This window comes from Vanacampus margaritifer, chromosome 1, assembly GCF_051991255.1.
Source record: "Vanacampus margaritifer isolate UIUO_Vmar chromosome 1, RoL_Vmar_1.0, whole genome shotgun sequence".
Classification (NCBI taxonomy): Eukaryota; Metazoa; Chordata; class Actinopteri; order Syngnathiformes; family Syngnathidae; genus Vanacampus; species Vanacampus margaritifer.
Window position 1 is genome coordinate 59,212,247 of NC_135432.1, and position 13,783 is coordinate 59,226,029.

The 13,783-nt window shown below is 39.6% G+C and overlaps 1 protein-coding gene across 7 annotated transcripts in view; it reads left to right on the forward strand.

Annotated features, from left to right (window-relative positions):
* The first annotated feature begins 11,420 nt into the window (after window positions 1-11,420).
* eml1 (EMAP like 1) overlaps window positions 11,421-13,783 on the forward strand; it is a 43,575-nt gene continuing 41,212 nt past the window's right edge. Inside the window, exon 1 of one of the 7 annotated variants that reach the window (XM_077557963.1) lies at window positions 11,421-11,567. In XM_077557963.1, coding sequence (XP_077414089.1) covers window positions 11,540-11,567 — 28 coding nt within the window. In that variant the 5' untranslated portion in view covers window positions 11,421-11,539. Of the gene's footprint in view, window positions 11,568-12,760; window positions 12,843-13,783 lie in introns of those variants that run through there. The other 6 variants (XM_077557924.1, XM_077557933.1, XM_077557947.1 and 3 more) reach the window with 6 other exon arrangements.

A 13,783-nucleotide genomic window follows, 5' to 3' on the forward strand; every position in this document is an offset into this window, starting at 1 on the left:
AGGGACGAGTTGCATGTGTGTTGTGTGAGAGTGTGCATCGTTTGTGTGTGTGTGTGTGTATAGAGGGGCCTCTTATGCAGGTTTAGCATTGCAACATTAGCCCCTTTCACACTGCATATAAACCCGTTTTCCACCCGTGACACTTTTCTGTATAAATGACACTAATACGGAATGCAGCTAATAAGTTATCCTATGGAATGGATGAATCAATTGACTTCATCCCCTCCGTGTAGAACAGGGGTCAGCAACTTTTCAGCCATTTTAAGCCAAGAACCAAAAATCTGTCTAGAGCCACAAACTGAATCTGATGGAAATCTGATGAAGGAAACGGTGTGTTAGTGTTAGTCTAATGTAATGAGGGCCCAAGAGATAGCACAAAAATATCGTCGCTGCTATGTAAAAACACTTTTGTCTATATATTTGTTTTTGTTTTTTTAAACATTTCTACGTTTTTGGGATGTCTGCATTCAGCTTCATCCCATCCAGCCATCTATTTCCTTAACCGCTTATTCCTCACAACCCCCACCCCCCCCCCAAAAATACATAAAAATATATATATTTTAATGACAAAAATGGACATATGCATTGCATGTATTGCATGATATGCAACATCCAATACATAATTTTCTCCTACCTTTCGTCTTTTTGGATTTGTGTGTGTGTGAGTGATTTTTCGTACATTTTTTTTTTTTTTACTTTTCTGACTTTCCCTAAAGTTTCTGGCATTTTTATGGACATATGTTCATTTTCTGCCCTACTTAATTTTTTTCTTTAAAAAAAATAAATAAATTCTGCCTCTTTTGCCAGTATTTCTGACATTTTTGGCAATTTGGTGGAAATTTTATGTTTTTTTATTTTGTTTTTATACATTTTATAGTATATAGTATTTATTTGAACATTTTCTTTTATGCCTTTTTAATAAAATAAAAAAAAATCAGACATGGCAATTTTTCTGCCTTTTGTTTTTGGACATTTTAGGTTACTTTTTGAACATTTTCTTTCTGCATTTTTTAAATTCAATTGTCAGACATTTTGGGCAATTTCATGGTTATGTTATGGTAAATTTTCACTTTTCCCCTCTTCCTTTTTGGACATTTTATGATCACTTTTTGGACATTTTTAAGTCATTAAAAAAAAATCTTCTTAACATAAAAAATTTGCCTTGATTATTAATTTTTTTGTATCTAAACAATTTATTAATTTGAGGAATATTTTATCTAAAATATACAAATAAATATGTAAAAAAAAAAAAAATCTGCTATTTTTTTTTTAGAGCTCCACAGGGAGCCACAGGAAAGGGACTAAAGAGCCATATGTGGCTCCAGAGCCGCAGGTTGCTGACCCCTAGTGTAGCATGACAAGGGCTGAAAAATGACGGATTTTCCAGTTGTATAAAAGAGGCTATTGTTAGATCAGGGAGAGTCATGTTCGACTGAGCTAAGAAGCAAAGCCCCCCAGCATCTTCTCTGTAAACCTCGTTGCAAATACGCTTGTGCTCAGTTTCTGATTCCAGCACAAAGTTAGTCATGAAAATGTTTTCTAGCGCAGCTGCAGGGAGAAATGATGCATCAGGCAGGTCTTTGGCAAACGCTTTGACCCTGGCTCAGGTTAAAAATATGCGCTGAAAGCCGGCACAGTCTTCCGAGGAAAGAAGATCTGGCTTGTGTCGGAGGGGCTCGCGACCGTGCGAGCGGAGAGATAGAGCAGATATTCACTCCAGTCGGGTCTTACCGAACAATTCCGTGCCTGTCTGGAGGCAGGCCGGTCACACCTGAGAGCCTCTGAAGAGCAGCTAGATATTTAGCTGCTGTGTGTGTGTTCCCCCCCCCCCCCCCTCTTTTCCAGCACAGACGCCTCTTAGTGCACATGCAGGTCATTGTCTGTATATCTAACTAACTATTTGTCAGTCTGCCTGGAGCCGATACAATCTCTTTAAAAGCTATAATGGCTTTAGCAGGCCCTGAAGGAGGCACTGAGCAGTGTGTGACGAGTGGTTTGTCTGCGTTAAGGTGGGAGCGAGTGCGGGGGGAGAGTGGCGGTTGGATCATTTATAAAAGCCCCCAAGTTAACCCCAGTCCAAAGGTTTATGCCGGCCACGAAAGCCACAGAGTCGTCTGGAAGGTGTAACAGCACAGGGTAGTATCCAGTGACAATGCCAAGGAACCACTAGGGAGTTAAAATACAGTAGAACAGCTGAGGTGGAGCACAGTCCATTACAGTTTGTTAATGTTTTGACACTATTTCCCTTGGGAAATAGTAATGATCCCTCATTATGATCCTTTTAATAACTATAGTCCATTTTAAGTTGCGTTTTAACTCTTTCATCTCTTACAAGCTTTTTCTTACTTTAAAACGAGGAAATCCGTTTTCGGTCCAAGGGTAGGTAGGTGGTTATGTGCCTCATGGCTAGTCTAGGGGGTTCGAATCCTTCCTATATGTAGTTTACATGTTCATATATTGTAGTTTTAGGCTTCCTCCCACAGTCCAAAAATGTGCACGTGAAGATAAATAAAGACTCTAAATTGTCTATATAGTGAATTTAAAAGGTTTGTTGAAATTTGCAAATGACAGGCGTACAGGGCGCAGGCTCAGATAGATAGACAGATAGGTTCAAACATCCACGGCCTTAATGAGGATAAAGGCAATAGAAAATATATGTATTGTTTGAATTATTTTCCGACAGGACTGTACAGGCAAATCTCCATTTATATAAAATTACCCTCTAAAATCTATTTACACATAGTATTTACTCGGGGTGTGCCAAAAAAAAGAATCGCAATTCTCATTAAGTACGATTCAGAATCGATTTTAAATGTCCCAAAATCAATTTTATTTAAATTATTTTATACTGTCTTGCCTTTGTCTGTGTGTGCCTTTATTTGGATCGTTGTTCATGTTGTACCCGGTTTGGCCACTGAGGGGCAGTGTGGTTCCACGCGGTCTAATACACTGTTAAGTTGAAGCCGCATTGAGAGTAGAAGGAAAAAGTCACGTTCTTATGAGTGATAAAAGTGCCGCAAGTAGCGCGCTAATTAGCATTAGCGAGTCGGACTGGAGTAGATTATTACAATTCCTTGCACATCTATAGATTGAAGCAAAAATCATTGTCAATCAAACCAATTTGAAGCAAAAATCGTTCTGAATCGAATCGCAGGCCCAAAAATTGGAATCAAATTGTGAGACTCCCAAAGATTCCCACCCCTAGTATTTACGCTAAATGCGCTTAACTCTTACCCGTCACTCGAATATGTTCATGTATGTGCTCAGTTGTCTGGAGTGTGAGCCACAGGCTGAAAAAAAATCATTGCTGTGCCGCGGTGTTTATTAAACTGTTAAACTTTTCTTTTATGTGGACCCACAGATGACACAAAACTAAGTAAGGCAAGGGCGGCTAGCCTGCTAGCTCGTTAGCCTGTGGACAAGGTTAAGGGCGGCGGCCGATTTAGCCACCACTTCACTTGTTTTTGTGTCATGTGTGGGTCTACTTAATATAGTTGTCTAGCAAGCTAGCATATTAGTGAGCTAGTAGGCTATCGAGCTAGCGCAGCACTTACAATGCTACTTCAGACACCAGCTTTTATGATGAAATCTTCAATATTTAAACGGCTTCTTATTGTGAAGTGAGCTGAGTTCGCTGCCACTCGCATGTGAAGGCGCCACTGTATTCTGAACACAGCCATATTCTTCCTGAAAATTTGTGTTGGATTCCGAACGATATGACTCAGAAGCTATTCAACTTTTGCTGTGGTTCCGCTGCGATCCAGCTGCAGTAGCTTTACAGCACATTTGACTTTAAAAAAAAAAAAAAAAAAAAGAAAGAAGAAGAAGAAGCCTAAAAATAGTCCAGCTCTGTTTAGTCTTCACCGAGTGTCTGTGTTTGGATAAACTGGTCTTGCAGCCACACTGTGGTAGATGTTCTGGTTGTGAGATTCCCATATGTGTTCTTGCCTCCCATTCCCTATCAACCCCCCCCAATCCCTTTTGAAGCTCCTCAGCAGTCCATCCATCATACCCAACCGAGCTGGGGATTGTCTTTTTTTTCACCCCGCCCGTGCTCCTCTCTTTCCTGGCCAGCGTCCTCCCCTCCACGCAGGCCAAAACCCTCAATAGCCCGACTATTAATTTAAGCCTTCACCACTGCTGCTAAACGTTTCCATTTCATACATAATTCCAACCTTCCACTAGTGTCCTCTTCTTCCTCCTCCCAGATTCTCTTCCACAACTTTTTTTTCTCCTTCCCTTTCTCGCGACAGCCCACAACTTCTGTGGAGCATCTGGAGTTTCCCCCCTCTTTCAACTGGCTGGGACCTGAGGGCAGGGCCTGTTGAGGATCAAGAGTGTGTGTGTGTGTGTGTGTGTGTGTGTGGGTCTACCACTGCTGTTCAAATCAAAGTGCCTTTTGTTGCGTGTTCTGGAATCCCCTCCGTCACACCTCGGCCCTTTCTCGGTTGGGGGTGGTGGGAGGGGGACGTCTTGCTCCCCAGCCAGAGGGGAACTTCCTCCTCCTCCTCCTCCTCCTCCTCCACGGTTAATCTAGTAGAAATACATCCTGTGAACCCCCTCCGAGCAACAGAATTACACGGCAAATGCATAAAGTGGATTCTGGATTTTGCGGCGTCTTCAAAAGCCACAACGTTGAGTCATTTTCTGTCTAAGGAACCATATTTGGTTACTGGAATGGGTGTACAAAATGGGCACAGAAATTGAATTATTGTCCCTTTTCCATTGCAACGGATTTACTAAGCTTGCCATGGGCCTGACTACTCGCTTTTCGTTACTATTTCTGACGTTAAGATTTTTATGAAACTGTGTATGGCGAGAAATGATGAAATTTAAATTTATATACACTTAAAGCAACACTAAGCAACTTTCAGTTTATGTTGATTATGGCGGCGCTATATGGACAAAAGCAGTAATGTTATGCCTGATGGAAGACCACATTTCTCATGAGGACAAGCGCATTGCGTCGTTTTTGAGCTCACGCCAGTCAAATTGACTTCCGACTTATGCTATATAGCAGTCAGCACATTTGTAGTTTTTTTGTGCGGCAGTGTTCCTACCATCCTCTTCAAAGTTGTTTAGTGCCAGTAAAAAAATATACAGACCCCCCCCAGGCCATGGAAAAGGTACCATTCAACTAGTTTTAAGTTAATGTTTCATCAAAAAATATTTTATTAACTCATTCACTGCCATTGACGGCTATAGACGTCAAAAATTCATTTGAACTATTTCTATTAGTTTCACATTTCCCCCCTTTTGTTAACAAGAGTATGAAAACCAATATTTTTTTAATTGTACATTTAGAACAGATATATTTGTGATTAATCATGAGTTAACTATTGAAGTCATGCGATTAATTACAATTAAAAAAATTCAATAGTCTGACGCCCCTAATTTTTTATAATCTTTTCTTTCTTTTTTTAATTAGAGGCATCTAGCGATGGCATTTTTTAATTGTAATTAATCACATGACTTCACTAGTTAACTCAAGATTAATCATGAATTTTATATCTGTTCTAAATGTACAATACATTTTTTTCCTAGGTTTTCATATTCTTGTTAACAAAAGTGGGAAAAAATGTTAAACTAATAGAAATAGTTCAAATGAATTTTTTACGTCTATGTGTCATGGCAGTGAATGAGTTAAGGTTGAAACGTTCCTTAGTGCTACTTTAAAGGAACTTTAAATTAACTCAACATTAACACACTCATTTTGACACCCCTAGTAAAAATGAGTTTATTGATAATTCTCCACATTCTCCACTTTGGACCAACAGCACACAGTAGGTACGTATATCCTATACGTACCTACTGTTTGATAATGTTTCTGGTTGCAAGCAATACGTTCAATGCAGCACATTTTTCTCCCCCACGCAGATCTTTTCTGAAGAGGAAAACCAAGAGCGACTATAAGTGCCCAGTGTCAGCTGGGATAGACTCCAGGTAATCCATGACCCCAGTAAGGATTAAAAAGAAAAAAGGATGGCTAAATAGTGACAGCAAAAGTCCTCGAAAACAAATTGCCTTTTAATACACTTCAGTAATTGTCTTTGTGTAAAATTAAAAAGTATGTTAACGAGTGCCCCGTAAAGGTTCAACAAGAGAGCACTCTGGTTTATTTAAAGCTATAAAACAGTACTTGTTTGCTGTCCACTTGCATAGTTGTAACTTAACTGTCTCGTTATCTGCTGCGGCCTGAATGTCTGGAATGGCCAAGTGGTAGAAATTAACTTAATGGCTGGCTACAATTGTAAAAGCAGCAATTGTTTGTGTACTCTTGTCTGTGTTTGGGAACAATGAAGTGCAGCATCAACAATCCCGTCCCCCTGTTCAGGTTGTTAAACACATGGAACGCCGCGACTGAGCTCTTTGCCACAAGACCCCAATTAGGGTTCTGCCCACAGTGTCATAAAACAGTTAGTGGATTCATTCAGAGGCTGTTAGATTTAACACTATTAAGAGTTCATTAGTTGCTGCATTGGCAAGTGCTGCTGCCGTGAGAAGGTCATTAACAAAGAGCCATTAAACGGGCTCCATTGCACTCAGATGAGTTACGTACCCTTTGGCTATCACCTGTAAAAGCGCAATGGGAATTTGTTTTATTTTACACGCACCCATTTCAGCTCTTACATGTGGCATTTGATGTCCAATTAACACAGATTGTGGGTTTTAACTTTCAGATCTAGTTAATATAGATTAGAGAGATAGATAAAACAGATTAGCAATATCTCTGGTTCATTTGCAACCTTGACACTAAAACAACAAACAAAAGTTCTTAATTTATGAAAAAACTAACCAGCTATTCTGTGAAATGGTTAATTTCAACTCTTCCCTGAAAAAAAAAAGTCAATTTATGTTGAACGATTATGATTTTATAGCACTTTTTATGAATATTTTTGCATTAAGTACAGTAGCGGCCATTTTGGTCACGTGATCATCGTGACGCGTCGCGTGCGTAAAACACGCATATGTGACATGGCCGCTAATGACAACAAAGCCACTCACGAGGAATTAGTGTGTCCCATGGCGGACATCAAAGTTGGAATTACTTCCTATAGCAAAGAAGCACTTATTCAAAAGCAGTACAGTCATGGAGAACTCGCCAAAGATTTGTTTCCAGCCGAAAACCGGATGAAAGTGGCCGACTCAATCAGCCGGCCGGTTCACAGCTTGTCGAAGTTGGGGACCGTCTGCAAGTTGCATGTTACAGAGGCTCGAATTACCAGCAAAGTCACCATTGACATTGTTCACTCTAGAAATGTAATTTGTTGACGATCCCTAACCTGGACTGTAAACATCCGGGTGACTTTTATTCTGCTAGGCCAAGCTACATGTTGTGCGCTAAGCACGCTTTTGCCCACATTAGGAGAAGCTTCCCCCACCCCTACACGGAATGACATGAAACCTGACGTGCTGAGGATTTTCCTCTGATCAGAATTGGCACAGTAATTGGGATAGAAGACGGCCTTTTCTTGCCCGTTACGTCAGCAAACTGCCATTGAAATGAACGAAGGCGGCTTTCGTTTACGCACGGGATACGTCATCACAATCACGTGACCAGGATAATGGCGTATGTTCTGATTTTGATACTTAATCGGTTTAAAAGAAAATTCAGTGAATAAGATTCCAGCGATATTTGCACTTTTGCTCTTTGTACACAATGCCTAATCCAATACTGGAAAATGAGTTATACGTCTTGTATCGCTTTAAAAGGAGGCATATTGTGTCTGTGTTTTTTTAAAAACTGTTCTCTTATGTATTAATAGTATCTTAATTAGTAATGACTTTAATTTCTTGCCTTCTGAACTCAGTTTTTTTAGGGCTGTCTCTACTTTACATGATAAACATAGCATTTGATCATTTGATGTTACATTATTGTAGAACAAAAAATTAAATAAAAGCATGTGTTTTAATTCTGGAATTTCATGTGACCGCCTCTATTTTTCCTGACCGTACCACTTTTGTTCAACTCCTTAGATGTAATGGAGCAACCAGAAGAGACTGTTCTCAGCCACTTGGTCACGTTCTCATTTTTACGCTTAATTTGCACTCAATTTTGCACTTGTTGCCTCCAGGCGACCTACTTTCTCGCAAACATGTGAAGATCTGTATGCTGTATGATGTAACAGCACCAACAGAGGAATGTCTAAGGCCGAAAATAATCAGTTGTGGGCCCTCTTTAGATTCGTTTGGATTTTCCACAACAATTTTTCCCACAGAGAACACCAACAGTGGTAATACAATTACTCACATTTACTCTTTATTTACTGCAAATACAATATTGTAATGTAACATGTTGCCATTCTTTACTATAGCAGAAGTATAAAAATAAGTTAAGTATTGTTACATTAAATGCTAAAAACTAGGGATGTTCGATACCACTTTTTTTTTCAGACCGATATCGATACTCAACTCGAGTAGTCACCGATATGATACAAAATACTGATGCCACTACTACACCAAATTCCTTCCAAAAATGACAGATAATTATAAAGAAAGACCTGTATATTCCAATAAAGTATTTTTCCTTAAAAAAAAAAAAAAACTAAATTAATGGAAATTTTCTAGTCCTCTAATTTCTAGTTCCTGATCGTAAAGAGGACGGCGAATATTGGAATCGGCAACCATCACGAGTACCGATACCTTAAAATAAGGCTGGTATCGGCACCAATACTGATACCTGGTATCGGTACTCGCCAATCCCTACTAAAAACAACAATCCATTCCTAACTTAAAAAACCTGTAAAGTGATTTCAAAGGTTTGTTAATAAACACATTGTACATGTTTGACGATAACTGCTGAAAATAAGTTGAAAACATTAACGCACAATAAGACTGACATAAAAGTCAAATACAGCTCGAATTTGGGGGGGGGGGGGGGGAATCCGATCTGAGTCGCATTTGCTTGCAGTGTGAACGTAGCCGAATCAACCATTTGTTTTTTAAAATTTAATTGTACGTGTCCTTCCTGATTAAGCTTGTATAAGCCGCTGGTGCCAGTCATCATACGTTCACACTGCAGGACGTGATGCCTAATTCACTTTTTTTTTGTTAAATCCGATGTTTTTATGTAGTCATTCCCATTATATAAACAAATAGTGACATGCATTTTCACCTCTATCATGTCTGGAACATATCCTCTACAATGAATGGGTGTTAACTGAAATATGGTCTCTCTGAGCGATTAAATATTACCCGAGTCAAACTAATGCATTTAATAGACACACAGGCAGTCTGTCTGTTTGCCTTGGCAAGAGGGGTCGAGAGGTCCTGACAGGGTGAAGGTTGGGGTTATGTTTGGAAAAGACCCTCCAGCTCTTCTCCAAACATGAGCAGCAGATCAAACAGCGCTGGGGGTGCTGTGTTACATCCAGGCCTGGGCTGGGGCAGGTCTGGTGCACAGATAATAGACCCCCCCCCCCACACCCACCCACCTCCTCCTCCTATACGCTTCTTCTCTGGTGTTGTAGCTCTAGATTAGCATTGTGTGCTGGCACTTAAGACCTAACCTCGGCGACACTGCGTTATTCCTCGGACGTGTTTACCATCTCACCCCTCTCCAGTCACATGCTGCACTTTTTCTCTCTTGCCATAATCCTCTCAGTCAAGTGACAATGGGTCAGCTGAGTCCATCAAGAACCACTGAATGGGGTTTATCAGAATATTTCTACACGTTTATGAAACTCTTTTACGAAAGGTGAAAAGTAAAACCCCAAAAAAGATTATTGACAATAACATGTTGCCCCACTAGTCTAAATATAGTATTCTAGTTATTATTGCGTTAGTGGAATATGAGTTAAGCAGCTAAATCCAGCCATTTTTTTTAATATCCATCTCGGGGGGGGGGGGGGGGGGGCATTTTGTGATGTCATCTTCGGTCGACAGCAAGTGGCAAAATGGCCACCCCCCTGAGATAGATTAAAAAAAAGGCTGGATTTTGCTTCATAACTCATATTCCAAAAATGTAATATTAGTCAGAATGTCATGTTTGGACTAGTGAGGTCACATATAATATGTTATTGTCAAGAAATGTTTAAGATTGACTTCCACTTTAACTTACAAGTGATCATAATGAGAAAAAAAAAAATCACGCTACATGTCGTATGTCATTAAGCATTAGCTAGCATTGCCTTGAATTTTATTCTATCAAACGTGTTCCCATGACCTGGCAGGAACACAGCCGACCTTATTCTCCTCTAATGATAGCGACTCTTCTTGTTTCTTTTAAATGGAGCATACTCACATTTCTGACAATACTTGGCTGCATGTTCTAGAGGTTTCCCTCCTCCAACCCATCTGATTCAAATGATCAGGATTGTTTTCAGGCACAGGAAGAGCTTGACGATGAGCTGATCATGTGAATCAGTTGTGTTGGAGGAGGGAGACATCGAAAACATGCAGGGCTAGGGGCCCTCGAGGACCGCAGTTGCCCATCCCTGATTTTTTGTGTGCCCACCCTAATAATACTAATACTAATACTAATAATAATGATAATAATAATAATAATAATAATAATAATAATAATAAATAAATCTAATGAAGTAATAATGCTAATAATAAGAATAATTTGTTCAATTAATCAATTGTTCAGAGGGTTTGATGACCACTTTTGTGACTTTTATGATTGAATGAAATGCACCTGACATGCTTGCAGATGTCTGTGGCGCTAATTAAACAAAATCACGTTTAACTACCTGCACCACTATTTAGACATGGTCCATCTTGCATACGCTTGTCTTTTCATTTCCTTTCCTTAACGTGTATGAAAAAACTCAGTGAATATGTTTTGTTCCAATGTCTTTCTGCATTCTTATTTTTGCTTTTTAGTATTTTTTGTTTTCTCTTTGTATAAGGTAGAATTATCTTCATATTCTTATTTTCTAGGCGAACAGCCGTGGTATACACATAGCTCTTATGTCGAACTCTGGTTTGTTTGTTAGATACAAAATAAATCATTAAGATGATTTGTTCAGATGTTACTTGGCTTGGGTATTTTGCTGGTATGTAGGCCATTGGAGAGAACTGGAGACAACAAAGTAATCAGGAGCTTCTTGTTTATTAGGTTCTAGCGCCTCTGAAAGGAAAATGCAGTTACTACAACTTGGGCTTTGTAACGTACAGTAAATAATGCTAGCTAAACTATGTACCAAATTCAAAATAAACAAAGTCACATGAACGTTCCAAATATTTTATTAAGGATTAAACAAGAAAATTTTTTGTCTTGCGCTTTATTTGAATAGTGCAAGTGAAATCACTGAAGGCCTGTCATATCTAAGGGAAACAGTATCCCAAGGGAGGGGCTGTTGGTTACACATTTACTGCCCAATAGCATAGAATGGGATATTTGATTGACATGTGCTTAGGCCACTGCTGATACTGTGCAGGGAGCCAAGAGAGAAAGGAAGGAGAGAACGAGAGAGAGGGGGACTGAAGTATAGTTAGAAAGTTAAAACAGAGAGTGAGGGACACTGTGTAATAGTTGACAGGAGGTATTAAAAGTTAAAGGCCACAACACTCACTGGCGGTGCTGTCTGCGGCCATGTCTGACTGTGAGGGACTTCCACTGGGTAAGTCAGCTCGGGTCTTTATGGAAGTGTGTGACTGAAAGATGAACTGCCTATTTGTTTAGACTTCGGCAAGAGTGTGCGTTTTCAGCTATTGTGAGCATGTGTTTTAAGAGGAGAAAGGAGGGGCTTACTCTTAGGCCCATTCTGTTTTCGGCACAGCTCCCCACTGGGACATTGCACCCTAGCAAGTATTCAGCTGGTTTGGTTTGGGCCCTTATATGGACACTTGGAGGCATTTCCCTAACGGAGATGGACTTTCCACATATCCACATATGTTCATTACACGCTGTCAGTCTCACTAAACCGTGAGGAAGACTTATGCATGTGACTTGGCAGCTCTTATGGTATCTGATTAGGAGAGATGTGAGAAAAGATGACTCGCACTTGCAACTGATTGCTTGTGTGTGTCTCAGCTGACCACGAGTGAAGGAAGCTTAAATCTCCGCAAAGAGCAGCCAAGTTGAAAAAGAGAACTAAATCTCTTTGTGCCCTGGCTGACAGATTAACAGCAACAATCATTTGGGAATAGAAACTTTGCCTTTTGGCTTATAGTTTCTCTCAGCCTCTGTCTCTGGCTTTGACTCATGTTTCTTTCTGTTAGCACTTTTCTCTATTAGCCCATCCATCTCTTTCCGCTGCTTTATTCTCACGGCAACAACCTTCACAGTACTAAAGAAATTCAACTCACTCTCACTATCCATCCATCCATCTATCTATCTATCTATCTATCTATCTATCTATCTATCTATCTATCTATCTATCTATCTATCTATCTATCTATCTATCTATCTATCTATCTATCTATCTATCTATCTATCTATCTATCTATCCATCCATCCATCCATCCATCCATCCATCCATCCATCCATCCATCCATCCATCCATCCATCCATCCATCCATCTATCTATCTAATCTGCTGTAACATGATTGTAAAGCTTGAAAATTGAGCTTAAAACTGATAGTGTTTGAAAAGTCCTCTTAAAATATGTAAATAGAGAACTTGAAAAAAAAATTCTACGTTTTGTACAACCGTACCGGTACAAAACTGTTGAGGTTTAATGAAGTAATTAAAAGTGGCGTTTCAGCCGCACTTCAGTAGCTTTCCTCCAGGTGGCAGTAGGATCTCACCTTGCGTATGATTGTGCTGTGCGACTCTGCGAGGAAGGATTCATTAATCGTGGGACATTCAGAAGGAAACTTGACGCTAAAGTGTCACAAGTCACAAATAAAGTAGATCGATGGGAGAGTAGGTGGACGTGATTGGAAAAGAAAAGGTAAGGTAACATTCTAGGTTGTAATGAAGAGCTGGCATGTTAGTTTGATTAAAAAAAATATATCTATTTTTTAATAAACCATAATATTTGCTTGAGTTTGTCACGCATGGAGGCATTTGCATCTGAGTGGACGTTTATGGCAAGTGAAGCCAACGTTTAAAATCCCTGTAACGTGAAAATAAATGTATTTTCAATTAGACTACCAACAGAGAAGAGTGTTGATTGAGAGCAACCCCTCCAAATTTTTGTAAATTGCCAAGTAGGCCTAGGCCTATATAAAATAATATTTATATCTGTGGAAAAATCATCTGTTCTCTCTGTTGTTAGACGCTGAGTGCATGTCTGTTGAATAAAAGCTGTAGAAAAAGAAAACTCCTCGCACTGCTATGTAATTAGTTAGATTTAATTCACATTGTTTACAGATGCCACTCTAAATTGTCAATAGGTGTGATGTGAATGTTTTATGGTCTATGTGTGCCCTGCGATTGGCTGGCGACCAGTTCAGGGTGTACCTCACCTATCGCTCAAAGACAGCTGGGGCAGGCTCAAGCGCAACTCCATGAAGATGGATGGATGGATGGAGTTTTTGGCCTTTTTACAGATTTTCTTCACATTTTGGTACATTTCTCAGATCGGAATTGAATTGATCAAAACAACTTTTTCAGTCTTCACATCATTGTGTCACTTGCGCACATCAAAAAAGCAGTTTCTCGTTTATTTGAACAAGTTACAAATGCTACATGTTACATCCATGCAAATGATTATGAACAATTCTCCGCTGTTCCCTACATTATCAATTATGTCTGTCATGGTGATCAAAATGTATTATAATGAGTCTCTGTTGAATTGTCAACATTTATGGGGTTTCCCATTCCAGCTATGCAAATGAGTTGCACTACAACACCATTACAGATACTTTGAGTTATCCGCAACATGCTTTT